We start from the raw sequence: 22026 nt of genomic DNA, 5'->3' as shown, positions 1-22026 counted from the left end.
AGCTCTTCACAATATCTCAGGTTCTGTAATTCTTTCCTTTTTCCTGCCTCCATGTTTTGCCTTCTTCCAATCCTCTAACACCTTCACTCCTCCTGTGTTCTGGATCATATTTCTCTGCAACGTTATGAATGAACACAGCACATTTTTCTGTTCGCTAAAATGAATATACAGTATCTAGCCAGCTTCTGTCTGCAGGAATGATGGGGGATTCCTTTACAGTCAGACTCACACTCACTCACACACTCACACACACAGACACACAGACACACACACACACACACACACACACACACACACACACACACACACACACACACACACGCACTGAGCCTCTCAACTTTGGCAGCTTATCACATCTGCATCTTACATGTGCCGCACAATCACAATCATATTAACTTTAAACTTTAAAATGTCAAATGTGTACAGAAACATCATTATTATCACTCATGACAAAACTCCCAAATATGCCAACACACACACACACACACACACACACACACAGAGTTGCTGACAGTTGGTGTCCCACAGGACAGAAGGTGTCAGGAAGTCAACATCATCCCCTCCCTCACCCTCCCCTCGTTTCCATGGAGACTGATTTTTCAGGGCTTTCGGGAGGTGAGAAAGAAAGAGAAAATCCTGAGTCTGCACGTGAACGCAAACACACACGAGTTCAATCAGCTTACACACACACAAGCTCAGACGTTGTGTAGGTACAGCGTTAAATATGGATTAATTAGATTAGTATATATATATCTATGATAATATCATGTATATATCTATATGAAGTGTGTGTCCCTGTACTATGTGGGTAACTGCAGGGTCATTGGCGCTGTGCCCTTGGGGTGATGGGGAACACTGAGGGGACGGACATGTATTTCGCTGGGTCAGCCTTAAACAAGAGCCAACTGGATCGGTGGTGTATTCCCACTGGGGTGCTTGTATATGTGTATGTGAGTGTGTGTGAGTGTGTGCGTGTGGGAAATGACTTACTGCAGGGATGGAATGTCATTTCTAACAGAGAAGGGATGTTGCCAAATGACACGAGTAAAAATAACCTTAGAAAGATGACCAGGATGCAACAGGGGTCCTGACCTGGTCCTGCCCTTCCTGAAGACACACATGCACACATACACAGAGAGAGAGAGAGAGAGAGAGAGAGAGAGAGAGAGAGAGAGAGAGAGAGAGAGAGAGAGAGTGAGAGAGAGAGAGAAAGACAGAGAGAGAGAGAGAGAGAGAGAACATCTATGTTGGCAGCAATGACAACAAACAGGCTTTGTTACTCACGCTTAGTCACAAATCTAATGTCTCTGGGTAGAGAGAATAACATGTATTTTGTGAATATAGCCCAGTTAGTGGCACAATTCATGAATGAAAATAAAGGAAAAGCTTTGACAAGCAGAGCTGTGGAGGCATTCCCGAGGGCGAGTCAGCCAAAGTACTGCAAATCAGCCAGACTGGAAGGATTTAAGCAGTTGTTTATGGAGGAGTGCCAATCAAGACCGGGTGCAGTTGTGCTGCATTAACTGTTAATCTGTAACTGGCTGTAGAGATGGATGGCTTGTTAAAACCGCTTTAATGTTAAACCGAACTGATTAATTGAAATTTGACAGTGCCTTCATTAAATATCCATGGTCAAATACTGATACTAATAATCCTCCATCAGTAATGCAGCCTGCTCTCTCCCTCCTGCTGCACTCCTCTGATGCCTGAGACTGGATGTTGTGTTGTTTATGCGCTTGGTGCTTTATTACAGAAATCAGTCAAGAATAGAACAAATACAGACTTACACTAGATTTTCTTGAGACTAAGCAAAAGGAAGATGCGAGAGATACTGGCATACTGTGTGTGTGTGTGTGTGTGTGTCTGTCTACACATGCTACAGTGCACCTACCCCCTAGGCAGAAAACCCACAGCCAAGCTGGACCAATTAAAGCACAGAGCTGACCACAGAACGGTGGATGTTAGTGTGTGTGTGGGAGTGTGTGTGTTTGAGTCATAAAGTCTCTGGTTTGGAGTGTGTGCACCCTTCCAGAGAGAGAGAAGAGAAGAGAAGAGAAGAGAAGAGAAGAGAAGAGAAGAGAAGAGAAGAGAAGAGAAGAGAAGAGAAGAGAAGAGAAGAGAAGAGGAGAGTTTGCATTCAGCTGTTGATGTAAGCGGTTGACATGCCATCACTGACAGAGAAAGAGAGCTGAAAGAGAGATACCTGCAGAGAGGAAACAGGGGATCAGATAGAAGAGAGCAAAGATGAGCACCACGTCATTGTGAACACCAAAAAGGATGTGACTGAAACTGGAGAGGCACAGAACGGAGAAATACTGGAAGGAAGGCGGCGGAAACGGAGAGAGGGGGATGGGAGGAGAGATAGAACTGTCTGATTCTGAACTGCCGAGCTCCGTATGACCTTTATGTAACTTCCTCTCTTCCTCAGTCTTTCTTTCTTCACCTCTCATTCACCACGTCTCTTCAGGCCACATTATCTCTCTCATTTAATGTACGTTATTCTGCCTCCAGCCTCAGCGCCTTTGTGGCGTGCAGGAGGACCCGTGCTTAAGTGTGTTACAATTTGACAAATCACAAGGTCTCATAGTCGCCCGTTCTCCAAAGAAAAAACTCTATGAAAATTTAAAGGGTGCTCGGTCACAGCTGTCATATCTGGGAAGCAGTGCAGCAGAAGGCCCTGCTCCTGAAATGTATTATTGTCTTGTTCAACCAAGGTTATGTATCTGGTGCTCTTTGGCAATGCAATGCCGGATCACCAACAGTAATGAATCATGTATCTACAACTTTATTTTAGAATTTTTATTATTATCCCATCGAAACACTTCTTACTTCTAAAAAAAAATAAATTCTCTCATTTACAACCTCAGAATGTATGCATTTGCAAATATAGCACCACTCACCATCCAAGCAAGGGAAATAAATAGAAAAGATAAAAGAACGCAATAGATAAAAAGGAATATTGAAGAATTTGTACCTTTTTTGAATTCATTGTGAATGAGCTTTATATAAATGTAAAAAGTGGAGATCTGGGTTACACTAATAGACGCCCACAGTAGACAACATAAGTCTTAGGATTCCTGTAAGCTTTGGCTGATGTGCTTGTGCGTTTTGGTTTATTTTGCTTCTTTCCTTTTGCTGTAAAAATTGTATTAAGATAAAAGCTGGTCAAAGTGGCTTCTCTCTTCCCATTAGAAATCTACAAACAGTATATGGGGAAAATATTTGATACTGACCCCCAGAGATACATTTTGGGTCATATATCCCATTCAATGGATTAAAATTCATGCAATCTCTTAGTGTGCATGCTTGCCCTTTCAATTTCAGTTGATTTAAGACGTATAAGTGTTCTCTTGTTTGCACTTTGCGCCACTCTTCTCCTCAGGGGACCTATGAAGGTGATATTAAAAATTCCAGGACATGAAACAGAAAGTCTGTTTTCTGCATACAACTCCAGCAAATATAAAGTATAAAGTATATAATAAAAGTATAGTGAAAATGTGTTGATACAGCCTTTTATTCAGCACTCAGGTAAACACTTCCAAAGGAAGTGATCTGATCGATTCCGTTCGGAAGAAGTTGTTGAAATAATTGGCTCTTGTCACCGCGGTCATTGTCAGTGATTGTGTTTGTGTATTGAGAGTGTAATTGTGTGAGAGAGTGGGTGAATGAGAGACGCCGTGAGTAAATGAAAGGGCTATCCGAGTGTGGAATTGAGGGCAAGGAGAGACAGAAAAAGAATGGAGGGCATATGGTGGAAGAGAGAGAGAGAGCAAGGCAGCTAAGTGTGAATGATGTTCCTCTTGCAGTGGGGCAGGCAACGTCACATCCCCCATTATTCTAATGGGAACCACAATGCTTAGTGACCTTCATCATCGACAGTCTGCCATGGACAAGACACTATATATATATATGTGTGTGTGTGTGTGTTTGTGTGTGTGTGTTTGTGAGTGTGAGTGTGGTGATTACTCAGACAAGAACAGCATGGGGGAGCACTCGGAGCTGTAAGTATTGTTATTAAATGTACGACATGAACTATGGAATGTGATCAGAATTGCACACATACACACAAACACCATATGCACACACAAGTACTCTCATACATTATGAAATGAAAACGTGGACCTCCGAGTTTAAATGAACTTTCAATTGATGTCAAATCAATGCACACACAGAACAGCTGAAGGACACACACGCACACACACACAGATAAATAAACAATACACTTCCACTTGATACGGCAAATAAGTCAACAAAACCACTTAATTAAACCATTGTTAAATCAATCCTACTTTGCTTTGTGAGCCGACGCCAAGAGAACATGAGCTGAACTCCAAATGAAGCATTTTTAAATGAATACATGAGTGATCTCTAACTCGGCCTGTTCCGAGCTTAACAGTGCACAGGGGATTTAACTGACAGGTTTGTGGAACTTCCTTGTTTCTTTACTTAAAGCCCCAGGATGCATCGACATTCAGGGCATAAAGACGTCTGGTATGACTCAAGACAACGGTGCTTCTGGCCTATTGGGTATTCTTTCTGCAAACCTTTGTCTTTCCTTCCACTGATACTTCCCCTTGGACATGACTACTCCAAACACTACCTGTCTGGTTTCGTCACTGATGAGGGTCCAGCAGGCAAAGCTCAACTTTTGCTCTGGCTCAGTCACTTCTTATTACTCTGGATGCTCGACATGTTGTTAATGTGAAAACACTTGAGAGGATAGAGCTGCCAAAGTACACCCTCACCTTTATTGTTTATCTGGGGCTAAAGTTACCAAAATTGTCCATCTGCTTTGATTAAACTGCACCCCGCTGTCCACACAGTAATCACTCACGTTTGTTATCTCATAAGAATTGCAGCCCTTGTGGTGCTATTATGAATAATCATGTGGAAAACAACACTCAGCATCACAAGATTTATACTGCAATGAACACAGATAAATGAGGTTCACTGCAAGATTGTAATCTCATCCAGGGTCCAGGGCTGTTCAATTTAAATATTAGCAGCTGTTGACTTATATTTGACTTTGCTCACATTGTGTTTAATGAAGCTCCCCTGACTTCTTCTCTTCCTTACACAAATGCAGCTCTGTCAGACAGTATCGGACTCAGACATAAAAACTGATGGGTACAATCTTTACATTGTGTCTCCCTGCCTGTCAGGTTGTTGCTGCTTTATTACCAAAGACATTGCAGTAGCTGTGTGAGACATCTGCCCTGAGGGTGATGTCCATTTTTACAGTTATGGACATCTGAGAAACTGGCACAGCTCTGGTGTAAACTTGCCAAATGGATCTATTAGCCAGTGATAAGCATCTGAGCGGTAGCACTTTGATCTCGGACCCATACACCAGGTTACAGGTTACATTCTAGGATATTTGAGAGTGAAGGATTTAAATCCTTTTTGTTCCTTTAAAGTTTAAAAATAGTAACTTGAGATGACCATTCATGACACATTCTTGTTGAATTGTTGTTGTGTTCTTGTTTTTGCAAAGCAAAGCTAATGCCATTGAATTGAGGTTTTAGGTCAGGTGTCTTATATGCTCAAGTTGTGTAAATAATCTGCTACCACACATTGTGTTGTTACGCTGCTGATACCATTTTTAGTGTCAGAGGTTCATCTTTGGAAATCTAAAGCCTTCTCTGAATATCGGAATGTGCTATGAGAGGAAGAAACTGCATTTTACTATTTCATATGACCTTGAGGTTTTACAAATTGAGTTGCTACAAAATAAAGTTTAAAACGATGATGCTCCTTTCAGCTGGAATGACCGACACACTTTTACCTTAAAATCTGAGGATTTCTTTAAGATGGTCTGCTAAGATCAAGTTAGACATACTTTGAATTGCTTTTCTTGTTTAAAATATTGATATTATGTGTAATTCATGCTTGGTTATATACAAATGCTTTAGATGAAGGATTAACCACCATCCCAGTAGCTGTGCCTTTAACTCAACTTCATTACAAATGGAATGAAACAGGAATAGAACTTGTGTATGGGAGTGTGTGTGTGTGTGTGTGTGTGTTTGTGTGTGTTTCCATGTATCATACTGCACAAAAATCTGTATGAATGCGGGTGCCAACCTATGCGTCCACTAATGATTTTACAAGTAAATAATAAGACTGCAGCAGAGCAGTGAGGCCCAGTGTAGGCGGTGTTGAATGCAGTGGTCTTAATATAAACCGAAACGATTTCTGCGGACGTATGTGCGACAAAAATATCTTGTTAAGCCCTCCAATACATACTTAGCAAGTAGGCTTGTTCTCTTTTAATTAGGTGGGATATAGTCTAGCCAGTAATGAAGTCAGTGTGTCATCATATATTTATCAAAGACTTATCTAAGATCTCCGAGTGTGTTTAGTATCTGGCCAGCGATCATGGCACTCTAGAGAGAGACAGTGCATACATCTCTGCACTGAAGGATATATGTGGAGTCTGAATGTGTTGTGTGTGTGTGTGTGTGTGTGTGTGTGTGTTTGTGTGTGTGTGTGTGTGCGCGTGTGTGTGTGTGCGCGTGTGTGTAATGAATCGGCCAGAATTGGACATGCAATTTCTGAAAGCGCTGACTCTGTGTGGGCAATCCATCACTTCAACTTCTTCTCATCTTCTTATAAAAGATGTCAATACAATATGGCAATTGTTTATTGGATGTAACAAATAGAAGCCACTACAAGGTAATGATTAAGGAAAATTGTGCCTTAAATAAAAATGATTGCATACAGTAAACTCTATTGCACGGCAGAGCGATCGCCTGATGCCAATGTGGAACTGCTGTATTTACTATAATAGACATACTGTGTAGATTTGCAATGCGGTGGAGCTCAGACGGCTCAGGAATGCTGCCGTCCAAACAAAGAGCTTCATTAATCAATTGGAAAAGGCAAATGTAAAATACGTGATTAAATATATAACATTCATAAATACAGAATGTCATGCAGTATGTGATATAGATAGTATAAATTCATAAATAGGCATATTTTACGCTTTTATGTTCATTAATTTTCTACATCAAGTGACTGTGCAGACATCGTGCATTTTAGTTGCTACCCTGTTCTTTCACATTGCTGTTTGAGTCTGTGTGAGTGTGTGTGTTACTTACAGTCAAGTGTGGGGTGTTATTGACAATCAGCGGCAGGGTGTGTGTGCAACGTTGCGAGAGACTGACAAGCTGTATTTCACGGAGCAGATGAAGCATTTTGAAGTTCTTTAAATCTCTTTAAGGGTCCAGCCAGGGACTTAAGCTGCTGCTAAATCTCTCTGTGGGAAGACTGGAGCTTGGAAAATGTCATTCTACCACTGTGTGTGTGTGTGTGTGTGAGTGTGTGTGTGTGTGTGTGTGTGTGTGTGTGTGTGTGTGTGTGTGTGTGTGTGTGTGTGCATGTGTGTGTGTCTTTGGGCATGTGGGTTGCAAATGTGTAACTTTTCCAGTGTACAACCCTTTGAACATCACAGTGCAGGACACAAAATCCAGTCAAGTGCACCCAAGATGGACCAACGCTCTAAATACTTTCGTGGTTGGTGGTGGTTTAGAATGGTTTAGAAAGACTTGATTATCATAGATTATCAATAGGTGTGTTGAAGGATGGCCCGGGGTTGCTTCAAAAGCAGTGATGCAGAACATCGTCAATATGGACACAATAACTGCAGCACACACCGGCTATGTTGCCAAAATAGGGACCTAGCTCATCACCTGAAGTTCATCACCACACCCCCACCCCCTCCGTCCCTGAAACACCTCCTCCACCCCTACACACACACACACACACACACACACACACACACACACACACACACACACACATACACACACACCCTCTAATGACTTATCTTCTTTTCTAAAGGAGTTGAGGGAGTGACGGCGAGCTGACAGAGTTCCGATAGTGCACTTGTTAGACATGGCAGGGCCACTGTGGACTTAACTACTGTCCAGTAAACTTCATCTCCTACACACACACACATCTTCATCCTCCTCTTTCTCATTTTGCCCTGCCCGCCATCCCTCCTTCATTATTCACCTTCCCCTGTGGTCATGCAACTCCAATCACTATGCTCTTACTACAAGGAGGGGGGGTTCTCTCTTTCTCTCTTTCTGTCTCTCTCTCTCTTTCATTCTCTCTCTCTCTCTCTGACACACACACACACACACACAGTTGATGTCCCCCTCTTTCCAGAGTTTGTTGGCAACAGTCAGGTATTCTGCTTTATTTCTTCCTCCCTCTCTCTGTCTCTTTTTCTGTCTCTAACTTTATCTACACATCTCCCACCCCCCACTCTTCCTCGGTCCTCCTCGCTCTCCCTCTCTCTCCCAGTCAGCCGAGGGGACAAATTGGCGCCTGGCTGAGCTAAATGTGCCTGGTGCTGAGAGCCAGATGGTGCTGGCAGAGGGATGGATGGAGCAGGGGATGGATGCTACAGAGAGATGGAGCGAGGGAGCACAGGGGGAGGTAGCTTTGCACACTGATATTCTATCAGCGCTCAGACCCTTGCCAGGGGCCCGGCTGACCCCGCTGAAGGTCTGGGGAGAAGGGCTTTAATCGACACACACCATAACATGCAGTGGAGATGGAGGAGTGACAGGATTGTGAAGTATAGACGGCTGAGGAACAGAGGAGGTGGCGGATGGAGAAAAAAAAGTGTCACATGTCACACGAGAGAGAGAGCTAGAGAGGGAGAGAGAGAGAGGAGAGAGAGAGAGGAGAGAGAGAGAGAGAGAGAGAGAGAGGGAGAGAGAGAGAGAGAGAGAGAGAGAAGTGTGATGTCAGTCAGCTGCTGAAAACACAGGAGGTAAAGAGATTCTTAATTATAGAGAGAAAACTAATGAGCAGGAGACACACCAGATAGTATTTACCTCTTGTTAGCTCGTGTCATATTTGACATCTCTTCCCTTATAAATACTCCAAATTCCAATCATCTAAAGCTTACATAACGTTTTTGCATTTTAAAAACATTTCAGCTTTAGCGGCGGTCCGATGAAATGCGGTCCGTCCTAAAATGACATCGCCCACCCTCTGTAAAACGATTCTATCACGCCGCACAAAGCTGCCCCAGCCACCCATGCGTGAGCAACACTCGCCGTGGGCACGCTCACACACTCGCATACTGTACATGCAAACACACAGGCCGCCAAGAAGACAGCGCACGCTGACATTTAAGACGACACAGGCAGTGTGTGTTATTGCATCTTTGTGGATGGATGCAGATATGACTAGACGTATGCGTGTGTGTGTGTGTGTGTGTGTGTGTGTGTGTGTGTGTGTGTGTGTGACGCAAGGTTGGAGGACTTCTTTCTTCCTCTGCACTGTGTGGTGGTGTATTAGTTTTGACACCTTTTCCACTACACCTGCAAGCAAAACTTACCTATGATGGCTGAGAACCAAGAACCAACTGCTACACTGGCTTGTGTTGGCTCTGATTCAAGTTGTGTGAAATACTCTCTTCTGTTTCAGCCAACCCAGCTTTTACCATCTCACAGAAATGGACAGTGTATTTGCAGTGCATGGGTTGTGATCAGGGTTGGTTATGTGTTTCTTAGGCTCATTTTAAAGTCAGAAACGTTTAAACACAGGAATCTTTATGATGTCAATGTATTCATGAAGTTATTTCAATGTAAATTCTATATATTTTTTATCACAGATTTTGTTCAAATTGTTTCTCATCCTGTTCCTGTTTCTCTTTTCTCATTACTCCTTCTCACTCTCTCCATCAGGTGAAGGAGTAGCTTATGTTTAGTCTTGTGGGCATTCATCAAGGTTGCTTTGTTTGCCTTCCTTGGTGCATTTTTCTTTTCCGTTTCATGTATATTTATCCCCACAACAACAAAAAACAACCTTATTTTCTTCTTCTACAACATCATTTGTGGTCCGCAGACTGGCAAACATGCTGCCATCCTCCAGGCTGACCTCTGTGTAATCTCTACACTTCCTCATTTGTCACTTTAAGTCGCCTACGTTGTCAAATGTTTCAAAGGAAGGAGTCAAATGGCCTCTACACAAAAAAATGGTGTTAAATTTGAAAAAAAATTCAAAAGAAGAAGAAGTTAAGGATTATCACTTTAATCCCAGAGCCTCATTCTAGAGCGGAAGTTTAATTTCATCATATCATACAACAATTTCAGCCCAAAAATCCATTTACACAAGTGTGTGATTGGGAAATTGCAATGCATAAAAAGTGTGTCTAATGTCGCCTTCACCTTCACCGTTGCATTGTGCTGTGGGCTAAGGTCAGCAGAGGAGCAGCAGTGATGGGGGACAGTCTGAAGAGGCGGTTAATGGACTACTGGGTTATTGATGAGTTAGATAAACACGAGGAGGGCGTCAGAGAAAGAGGGACCGAAAGAGAGAGGGCGAAAGTCAGAGAGCGACACACGTGAAGAAGAGTGGGGGAATAAAGAAGGAGGCGGGGAAAGAATAAATGTACTGACTGATACCTGAGAGAGCAGAAAGGATGGAGAAAGTGGCACATGAACACAGGCATGCGTTGACAGACACACACACACACACACACACACACATGCATGAATTTATGTGAATAAGCTGTGTGTGTGTGTGTGTGAGAGTGAGGACAGAGAGGTTAGAGGTAAGAACAAGAGGCAGTTGTTGTTTTGGAAGGGTGGCAAGCAATGTGCATGTGTGTGTGTGTGTGTGTGTGTGTGCGCGCACGCGTGCCTATGTGTGTATTTGTATACTGGCAAAAAATAGCCAGCGTTATATATGACTGGAACAGGTGTCCAAACAACACATTCACACACACACACACACACACACACACACACACAACATCAAGGCCCACATCCCACCTTAAAGCCAAACACACGTCGGAAATATCAAAAGCGGAATCTGTTTTCGCTGTTATATCTCAGGAAATAAATCAAATGAAGCCTTGAAACGTTGGCGAGCCGTTCGCACCTTCAACCCAAACAGTTTTTAATTCAAACACAAAGAATATAAAAATTGCACACATTTATAATTGCAACCCCCTCAGATTGTTTGTTTGGACACAGAGATTATTCATCTACTCTAGGCTCTCTTTCTCTGCATTGCACACACACACAGACACACAGGCACACAGACACACAGACAAACACACACACACAGACACACACACACACACACAGACACACACATACACACACAGGCCCTTACAACACACTCTGTTTGACAGTGTCAGAACAGCTTTTGTCGCACAGATGAAGACGAGCCATTATGGATGCATTTGCGTGTTCACCTCAAGCACGCTGTCACAATCCCCCGCGTATATCAAGCACGCACGGGTCTGTGTGTGTGTTTAAAACCTCATTTGTCTACATGCAAACCAATCTCAGAGGGCTGTATTAGAGGCATTACCCATTGTAATGGGCTGACATGTTAATCTGAAACTCTATTCTTTGTAGCTAATGAACATATCCATCCTGCTCTATGCATGTGTGCCTGTGTGTGCCTGTGTGCGCGCGCGTGTGTGTGTTTGTGTGTGTGTGTGTGTCTGTGTGTGTGTAAAATGGCAATATATAGAGGCTGAAAATCCGAAGCCAATATCGGCCAATTAAAGCGTGGAACTGACCACAGAACTCTGCTAGTATGTGTGTGTGTATGTGTGTATGTGTGTGTGTGTGTGTGGAGGAGAGACACTGATCTGACAGTTCTGGGTCACAGCAGTCCCATGGAGTAAGGAAACTTACAGAAGCCATAACACAACACAAACACATACCAGCATGTGTACATACACACTAAGCAAATGTGACTAAATGTTTGATAGGCAAAAACATCAAGTGTGTGTGTGTGTGTGTGTGTGTGTGTGTGTCTAAGAGAGGAAGCCATCCTGCCACACCAATGCTTACAGGACTAAGAAGAATGCATAAAAATGCAACTCACATGTAACACAGTGGCACACACTGCATAGTGCTGACTGGAGGCTTATGCAGCAGAGAGATGTAGCAGTGTGTGTTGCGGGTATAAACACACCAGCTTTGGTCATGAGGATTGCAGGCGTGTATCAGGCTAATTACCGCAGACATGTGTAGGAGTCAGCACCATCACTTACTGCGACAACACTTGCCTTATATATTTATAACACCTAAAGTCGAGACATCAAATGCAGTATGTTAGAATTTTCACAGTAAGCGTCTCCGTAATGAGATGCAGCTCGACAATATCTCAGACGTTCTGCGTAGATGATCCTCGTTCTTAAGGAGAATATAGAGGGAATCTATTTCACGAGGGGTCTTATTTCCCAGTATTCCCAGTATTGCCCGTTATATGGCTGGTGTGGAAATGACCGCCGCATGTGTGTGGATGGGTGTGTGTCGAGGGCGAGTCACGGAGAGCGAGCAAATGCATGTGCAAGTCATAATGTCTGCATAATGTCCCCGAGGTCTGTGACTGTATAACTAATACTTGTATTATTGCCAGAATAAAACATTACGCTGAACCAAGCGGGATTACAAAACAAGCATGACAGCCACTTCCCACCCTCTCCCCTCTCTCTCCCTGTCTCTCTCCCTCACACACACACACACAGACATGCGTGCATGTGCAGAAGCAAGCAGCCCTGGGCCATGTACACTAGCAAGCAGCCATGTTTCTTTCACAAGAAGCTGCAGTACAACTGTCATCTTCAGCATTGGTGATGTCTCTCTCTCTCTCTCTCTCTCTCTCTCTCTCTCTCTCTCTATCTCCCTGTCTCTCTCTCCCTGCCTCACTCACTTACACACATTCACAGACCGTACGCCGTGTGACATCATGCCGTGCATTTAGACGAGGGGGTCAAAGGTTAACACAGCTATGTGCGCTGAGGCTTGATCATGGTCATGCTCGGTGACTGCATCAGTCCTTGTTCAGCTCTCTCTAACACACACACACACACACACACACACACCCTCAGATAGGCCACAAACTTCAAAGACATCCTAGTACCAGCCGACAATCTGTTACATGAAAGCAATGGTCAGGGATTTGACATGATGATGATCATTACATGACATGATATTCAGGTCATTCATGTCTGAACTTGGTCACTGACTCTGTTTTTTGTAAGTTCAAGCATTCTGGAGATATTAGGAGTTCACCAACCAGGTCTATAGGCCTTTAAATGGATCCATATTGATTCGTGATGCAGTTCAAAGATAGACGTTATGCACGCCACAACAAAAGGAAAATGGATCATCTGAATTCCCAAACGTTGTTGTAAATGTTGTTGTACGCCTTGTAAAAGCAATTTTCTAAGGGTACTATCTTTCCTTACTACTTCCCACATGTACACCGCCACAGCACTCTCAGAGCTATACTTTAATGTATGGGGCCGCATCGCACAAGTTGCGAGCTGATGTGAAAAGGAACGCAGACACAGGAAACCTCCTGCTGTGACACAAGAAAACATTGTTCTGAGATAACAGTGAACACATTGACATCTAACTAAACTTCTAACTTTGTGTAAGAGGGATCTTTAGCGGCTTTTCAATGTGTTCCGTTGATCCAAAAGGCTCCATTGAAAAGCAATGAAAAGCTAAAGTAAGTGAAGGCCAAATATCATCACAACGCTACAAACTACTGAAATTCCCCGGTGACCTGCGTCTGACATACATTTCTCAATATTTGTGACAGAAAAAAGACAAATATGATTACAGTATGAGCTCTACTTCCAGGGCTCTCCCCTGTATCCACCTTTCAAGCTACAATGAGAGATTTAGTTGAATGGAACCTCGTGGATCCACAGAACTCAATCCCTCTTAAAGCTCCTCCCATTACTGTTGTATTTAAGAATCCAGGACATATGTTTAGCTTTTATTGTGGCTTTGCGCTGTTGAAGAAAAAGTAACATGGCTTCATCGTGGTACATTCAGGGGCTTACAGATCTGGAATGTGAATGCCAAACACCTCCAATGTCAGTGTTTGGATCTAAATTTCCTGATAATCACACACTTAAATAAAATCGCTGGCTTGCTGCTTTAAGCTGCAGAGGTTCTCCCACCCTGGCTTACAGCTGATGGCTCACTGATGAAATACTGCTTTGGCCCTCTCTGTGACAGTAAATCCTGCTCTGTTTTTTATGGGACTGCTTCAGATGTTGGGTGTGTAAAATTGTTTCCATCTTTCATCTAGTAGTCCTGGCACAATTCCTCAGCAAAAGAAGTTTAGAAATTTAGAAATGTGGCAATTGCTGCCGTCATCATATAGTTTCTCTATCACCACAAGCCAATGATCCCCCCTTTTGGCCCATTTTGGCCCACAGCACAGACAGATGTGCCAGATGTGCCAGATTGTAGCTGAGAGCACAGATATGCCTGCACGGTGTGGCCCCCCCACCGTCCCGCCGCCTCTCCACAGACCGGCCGGCTGCTGCTCACCTGGGGCAGCGCGGCGTTGATCTGCCGCTGGAGCACGTCCCTCTCATGCAGCGCCCCCTGCAGCTTGCTTTGAGACTGGATGAGGGTCTCCTGCGTCTCCCTGAGGGACTCCAGCAGCTTGTCCCTCTCGTCCAGCATGTTGACCATGAGCTGCTCGAAGTTGGCCTCCTGCTCGGAGCCGTTGGGGACGCCGCCGGTGCCTCTCGGAGGACCGCCGCCGGAGTCTCCCTCGCTGATGGTCGGCATCACCTCGCACATCATCTTCCCTGCCTGCTCCCGCGATCTGGACCAGCGCTACGAGAGAGTGTCGCTGCCGGGATGAGGGATGGGAATATGCGAGAGGTTAGACGCCTGGTAAATACTTCAAATAACTGATAAGAGGGCCTATTAACGCCCCATAGCAACGGACAGCCGAGCAGTGGTAGCCTCTCTAACCGCGCTGGTTATGATTCATTTGACACAGCTACAATCCCCAGAGCATCAAAACGTGCAATCCCAAGCGTCCCCATCGTCTTACCTAATCAGTGTGAGTGAAATGATGAGAAGATGATTGACCTTTCGTCCATATTAACCGGCGTTGAGCAGATCCGCCCTGCCCGGCGCGCCATGCACTCACATGTACAAATCCCGGCGAGATATGATTGGCAGCTCAGGGACGGACGAGTGTGTTTGGAGGGGTGGTGCCCCGGCAAGCACCGCGGTCAGAATACATCGGTGGATCAAATGGAAAGAGCACGGAGACACCCGAGGACCAGAGAGGAGACGCCCGCGTCCTTAGACTTGAGGAGAAATCGAGTCTTATCTGCATCCGCCTTCTCCGTTTCCATCTCTCCACACTGCGCGGAGCCGATGCTCACTACTCCTCCCACACACACACACACACACACACACACACACACACACACACACACACACACACACACACACACACACACAAACACACACACACACTTTACGCAATTTTCGCCGTGTGAGTGAGATACAGATGTTTGAGTTTAGTTTGAAGACCTGTTCGCAGCCTGATCTGAATGTTATGTAAATGTGTCTCACCACCTGACGCTCCTACAGGAAAATGTATTTAACTTTTCATATCAGCAGATTAAAGCTCTCATAGTTCATAAACCAAGTCACAATTGGATGCCTGCGTAGTTAAGTTTGCAGCGCCCCCTGCAGGATCCCTAATGAAATACAGGACTGAATTACAGCAGCTGGTGAAAGATGTATCTTCATTTAGTGTGTGACATTCCTTTGGTCTTGACTTTTTAATGTTGTATGTTAATCTGTTCTGAAAAGGATTTCTGGCCATTTTTGTTAAAGAAGAAGGTTCAGTGAAAAGAGAAAATGATTAATAGGCTCTACGTGAAAATGATTTCTGAAAGAAAACACACATACTGACCAAGCTATGAATCTTAAGAGAAATATCGCAAAACATCTGAATATAGCTAAATAAATCAGCTTTACTAGATATTATTACTTTGATTACCAAACAGGTTGATACAACCAAAGTATTGAAAATACAGCATTTTGAACACTTTGTAGCAGTTCTTAATGCATTCCATTTAGCCTCTAGGTTCAGACAGAGGTAATTACTTTGGTATATTACTTGAGCTAAACTGCTTTAGAACTTACACCATGTAGACTTTGTTCCAAAGCTGGGGGTTTGGGGGTTAAAGCATTCATCTTTGTCCACTGTCTTGTTAGTTGGATTTGAAGTCTCCTTTCTCTTGGTGATGCTTTGTGCCTGGCAAGGAGTGTTTTAAAAGAGAGCTCTTATGACAAATGAATATTAGTACTTATATTTAGTGTCAATGCTTTCCTTTGATTTCATTTAATATGTGTCAGATTTCAACAGCGGTTGATGATAAATATGTCTGGTTATTTTTCTCCATAAACATACAAGTTACTAATTTCTGAAGAAAAAAAATGTGAGTCAACTAAATAAGCACAGGCACTAAAAGATCACAGCTGTGGGTTTGAAAACATTCAGTGATATTTGGTTGATATTGACCATTGCACAGTGGTGTCCTACATGTGTGCAGGTCAGAATCTCAGAGCGTTAATAATGATGTTAGATTTAATAAAAGTCAAAAGTCATTTCAAACATTTGAACATTTTCAAGAAATTGATTTTATGTTCCCTCTCTTAATGTCATTCTTGTTTACATTTTGCATGGTATATGATTTCCTGCCCACATGAGACGTTTACAGTTATTGATTTTGCGTGGAGGCTTTTGCCCTTTGAGATTCAAGGCAAATCAGTAGGAGAAATTTGAAACACATTTTATCAACAATTGCCCTTTCTGCCAGAATCTCTAAGGACACAATTGTTTTGGTCAGAGATTTTGTGCTCAGTCGAGGTTTATTACAGTATACCAGCTGGTCTATAAATAGAAATAATAAGTTGGTGACATGTTTGTGTATCTTTTGTATGTGTGCATGTGTGTGTGTTTGTGCGTGTGTATGTTTCGGTTTGGAATGGAGTGGTAGAGCTTCTATATCCAAGGTCAGCTACATGTCTTGGTGTGAATGAACGCATTTTCAGATGATTAAGAACGCCTGTATCAATAAACTGCAATGGGTATTTGTTGCCACCTAGTGGTTTCTTTTGAGCTAACTGAAGATAAAGGGTTGACCGGGTTCATCTGAGCATTACAGATAATGTAGTGCCCCTATATTTTGTTTTTAAAATGACTGGGAGTAAGCCTGCATGTTGTCATAACTTACCTGGCTTCCATCCGTGACAGTGTTTGTGCTGATCAGAGCAAAACCCAAAGTTCTATATTTGAGCATTGGAAACTCAGAAACACATAAAAGTCCAATTGAGATTGTAAATAAAAAGATCAAAGGAAGTCCACAAGTCTTCCACCATGCAACACTTGCAGTTTCTGGTGAACCTTGAAAAGAAGTGTGTTGGTGGACGTCGCTGGTGAGTAGTAAGTCCTTGCAATGCAAAAAGACTTCATATAATGGGTTATTAATAGGAAATTAATATTACATGTATGCTTTATTTTATGCATCTTATCCAGTCCAAATCCTGCAAGTCCTAAAAAATTGAATGTGCAATGTGACACACTGCAGAATCAGCATATGGAGATTTGCTGGATGGCAGCACAACATATGCAACCTCTGAAACTGCACCGCTAGCTGTGTTACTGGAAAGCAGGTCAAGAGACAAATGCTTTTCTGGCCTATTTACTAGATGTCTTATGTCATACGGAGTTCTGGACTCCATAATTTATTTTTAGGCCAAACAAATCTTCAAATCATATTCTAAATAAATCAGCATGGTGACAGGACCCCTTGTTTACATACAGCTCCATATATGGTGGCTCTGACTCCAGGTCCAGAACTATGGTGCTTCTTGTAATTCTACTACCACCGCCTTGGGTGCTTTTAGTGACTGCCAACACAGTGTGAGTGTGTGTGCACTTCAGCTGTGCGAAGCACCTCTTCAATATTTGGCAGCCTCTGGCTGTATAATGGGAGTCTTGATGTTCACAGATGGGAAAGTTGATCTGCTGACCTCTCCCAGGTCTCCTCCAAAGGCAAACATGATCCAAGGAAAATAGTTTTTCTTTGGCATCAATGCATTCCAACATTTCTCAAATACTATGACAGAAAATGTTTTCATACAGGCCTATAAGTTTAACAACATTCAAGTATTTACATAACAGACTTATTCATTAATTTCTTATTTAAATCAAATATATTAATATATGACTTAAAAGTTGTCTTAGTGTGCTGGAAAGGGTCCATGATTAAACAAAAAAAAGGAACGATATTATTTTAAAATTCATACTCTACTACTACGTTTTCTTTTGGCGACACCAGAAATAAATGTATCTTCGAAAAGTTCGTAGTCACCGATAGATGGCAGTAAACACACAGCGGTGCTCTCGCGATACTTGCGACGCCTACGTCAGTCCATGATGGCTGAAGATCCTGGCGGAACATTTTTCGATTTCTTTGTTATTTTTCACTCTTTCTCTCTACCTCCGATTGCCATAGAGACATGGCACGACTCGAAGGCCCGTTAAGCGTCCACAGATCACAGGTATCGACATGCCCAAGAAAGGGATCCGAAAACGGCTGAAATTCAAGGCCGGGGACGTTTGTTCGGAATCAGGTAGGTAGCATGACGTACACATTAGCCGGCAAGCTAGCACGCCCACCAGCCACTCTGCAGCCCACAGCTGACATGCTTTTACTTTGGTACTATGTTTAATTCCCTTATCCCTTTTTCCTCACTCTACCCTAGTGACAGTTTCTGATTATGCTGATGCCGATCCAGCCGTTGTGAAGTCGGGCAGGGTGAAGAAGGCTGTTGCAAATGCAGTGGAAAAAGAAGGTAAATGCCTCGTTCTGGATGATTTCATACAGTATAATGAAGTGATAATTCCTCTTTCCGCTGTGTGGAAAGACGTTCCAAAGTGCTCAATTTGACACGTTTATGTTTCAGTTAAATTGCTCTGCGGCCTGGAAGCATCTCAGGGTGCCGTGCAAGAGGTCCTCTCCTCTGCAGTAAGTGGTACAGCAGACACTTTAGACAGCAGTGATGACCAAGACCCCGAGGAAGAGAATGGAAATGAAAGTAAAGTGCGTCGCAAGAAGAAAAACAAGAGGAGAAAGGGTATTTTAATATATTTATTTTGAAAGATGGTTAGTTGTTGGTGGATCTCTAGACTTTAATGAAACTTTGTCTAAGCTTTTTAACTTTAATGTGGCATTGTTCATCGTTATTTCTTCCTGATTCATTATGCACTCAGGGCTGATGTACTTATGTATATTTCCCATTTACACAAAACACAACCTATTCCTTTGATTAATCTGGGTGTCGTTTTAGTCCACAGTACTGTAAAAGGGGACTCTGCATTTAGTAGTACAGTGATCCTACCTTGGTACCTTTCGACTGTAATGTTTGCATATTGGTCTTCACAGAGTGCAGTGAGAGCAGTGATGCGAGGGATTACCCAGTGGACATCTGGTTTTTACTGTCCTCCTATTTACGACCTGAAGATGTGTGCAGGTTTGCTCTAATCTGCAGGAATGCCTGGACTGTTACCTGCACTGCAGCGTTTTGGACGAGGCTCTACAGGAGGTGAGATGTTCCGACAGTGCTGCACCTCTAGCTACTTCTATACTTTACTTATTGAACAATGGATTTAATGGAACAAATTCAAATATTGTATTATTAACCTGTTTTCTCTTCTGTTTCTCGTTCAAAGACATTACATGATTGACATGGATCTGCCGTTTCATCTTCAGCCTGATTCTATTGACACGATGCGCTCTCTGAAGGCCTGTGTGATCCGCGCTCTCTTCCATATGTATGTGCCGTTCAGCTCGCGCATGTCCAAAATCCCTGCCCTTCCTGAATCCACACCCACAACCCTGCTCAACTCTAAGGTAAATCTCCCTATTATTTCTTCTAAAGCTCATGGAACTGGTTTCTGTAGATGAGTGATTAATGCAGACAGTTCTTCTCTCCCGTACATTCTGTTGCTCCCCTGACTGGGACCTTAACAGTGCCTCCTCTGTATATTTCTCTGTTGCAGTGTTTGCTATTGTGGGACAGAAAAGTGGTCGGGACTCGACAAGATGCGATGTGGGAGTTCAATTTCAAATTCTCGAAGCAGGTGAATCTCCGAAACGACATTCCTTTCCAAAGACCACACCTTTATTCGGCCAATTCTAACTTCTCTGTTGCTCCATGTTGCCTCCAATCTCAGCAGGTGCACAGTAAGAATGGCCGTGCCAATGGTCCTGCCAAGACTTTGAACACGCCTTGCCAGTACAAAGATGTCCACATAAACCCAGACTCTGACTGCTATGTGCTTCAAGTCACCACCCTAAACTACATCTTGACCCCTGTGGTCATGGGCATGACCCTCAGCCTGGTTAGTACTTTGACCCTGCAGCTTTAGGAGCAGTGACTTGTCGAGGGAGCGACACAGGAGCACTTTTTACTGTTGAGATGAAAAATGTTTTTCTCCTTAATCTGCTCTAAGCACATTTTAGCACGTCTGTCTCTGTCTTTGTTGTAGTTCACGATCAACGTGAGCACAGACATGCGACATCACCGCGTCCGCCTGCTGTTCCACGACTCGCCGCCCCAGCCGGGAAAGAAGAGAGGGGACCAGGGCGGAACCCAGGTGGTGCTGGATCCCGTGCACAGCGTGAGGCTCATGGACTGGTGGCATCCACAGTACCATCCCTCGCCCCTCTAACAAGAGGTCCTGGCCCCAAACTATCCAGACACTTCCGCAGCCTCGACACCTCCATGACCCTTAATTGAGCAGGATGTCCTCCACTCTTTCAGCACTTCTCCGTTTCAACCTTTTCTCACTCTAAAATCAATCCCATGTAGCAGTGGGTAATCGGTAAATAGAAAAAGAGAAATCCCACGGTAACTTTCCTCTAAGAAGTTTGACTTAGACATTTCTTTGGATTGTTAAATTTCAATTGTTAAAGCACTATGACGACATTGATATTGCCCGGCCCTACACACATAGTACGTGTGTGGAAAGAATACATTTGGAATTGTTTCATAAAAAAGATTTCTATTTAGAAGTCAGCCATTTTCCTACAAAGACGACCTTTTTGCACGTAGAATTGACATGTATGACACATTTTCTAGAAGAGTTTTGGAAACGCATTACATACATTTTCACTTCCTTTGTTTGATTCACTTGAAACTTTTCTCTTAAAATATCTTGGGTTTTTGCCTCAATATAAATCTTGAATGTGGTGCATCAAACCGTGATCATGATCATAATGTATTCCTCCATCACGTATGTACTCTGATCCAACTTGATATGTGAATAGTAACCACACAGCATCATGTTTCATTGAAGGGGCCAAAGAAATGATTTACCTCAGACGTCATGGTCTCATCTGCTGATATGAACATTTCCATCCATAACATTTGATTCACTGGATGACGTTTCGCTTGGCCAAGATCATTTGATACATCTCTACTGCCACCTTTGGAATCTCACTTTTAGACTTTGAATGGCTCCTCAAAGCGCTCTGTCTTATCTGTATTGAATGTGAAATGAATCATACCAGTTGTGCTTGAATACGTACTGTGCGGGGAGAGAAACCTCAGAGATTAATTTCATTTATCATGTTACTTCCTTTACACAGGCTGATCAGGTCCAACCTGGGTTAGTTTGCACACACATTGTGAAGGGAAAACATGTTTTCTTTTCCGTGACCACGTGTACAGTAGACCACTGATGGGAAACAGCTTTGTTTTCTGGAGCAGCAGTCTGTGGCTGTGTTGGGTTTTTGTCTAGTATTATCAAGTGGGAGTTCCATTGGTAAACTTACTGCACTGAAATAAAAACTGCCTGTTGAATCAGCCTCCAGTCTTCTGTCATGGGTTAGACCACAATAACATTTACTTTGCATTCATTGTGCTTTCACTGGGTACTTTTTTCTAACTTTGCATCTACATTATGGTCTTACTAGGTACTTTTATTGATGACAGACAGCAGTCATTGTCAGAGTCAGTGATCCTGGTCTGGGTCTCGTGTTGCCGATTGTTCTCATTCTCTGTATAAATACATCTGTTACTTGCTGATGGTGTACTTGTAGTATACGAGTACTTTTCTGTGGCCAATAACACAAGGTTATAATGCACTTGCTGGAAACCTGACAGCCTGATAGGCAGCAGCACCTGTGCA

At 43.2% G+C, this 22026-nt stretch overlaps 2 protein-coding genes across 3 annotated transcripts in view; one reads left to right on the top strand and one right to left on the bottom strand.

The window, feature by feature from the left end:
- The window catches only part of ppfia4 (PTPRF interacting protein alpha 4), a 41442-nt gene extending 26842 nt beyond the window's left edge, over positions 1-14600 (bottom strand). Inside the window, 1 exon segment of the mRNA XM_076156731.1 lies at positions 14340-14600. Coding sequence (XP_076012846.1) covers positions 14340-14600 — 261 coding nt within the window.
- A 3659-nt stretch (positions 14601-18259) lies between these two features.
- On the top strand, positions 18260-21701 carry tmem183a (transmembrane protein 183A). Of its 2 annotated transcripts, none has more exons than XM_076156910.1 (8): positions 18260-18464; positions 18597-18686; positions 18798-18968; positions 19277-19436; positions 19564-19744; positions 19894-19974; positions 20071-20235; positions 20383-21701. In XM_076156910.1, exons 1-8 carry the CDS (start codon positions 18401-18403, stop codon positions 20563-20565), a joined length of 1095 nt encoding a protein of 364 aa, XP_076013025.1. In that variant the 5' UTR covers positions 18260-18400; the 3' UTR covers positions 20566-21701. The 2 variants fall into 2 exon arrangements, with proteins under 2 accessions (XP_076013025.1, XP_076013024.1); XM_076156909.1 differs by having other exon boundaries at positions 20068-20235.
- Positions 21702-22026: the final 325 nt, after the last annotated feature.

The sequence above is a fragment of the Genypterus blacodes genome, unplaced genomic scaffold (assembly GCF_046128005.1).
Source record: "Genypterus blacodes isolate CSIRO-AG114 ecotype Tasmania unplaced genomic scaffold, CSIRO-AGI_Gbla_v1 ptg000070l_1, whole genome shotgun sequence".
In the NCBI taxonomy this organism is placed as follows: Eukaryota; Metazoa; Chordata; class Actinopteri; order Ophidiiformes; family Ophidiidae; genus Genypterus; species Genypterus blacodes.
This window is presented reverse-complemented; position numbering and strand designations above follow the sequence as displayed.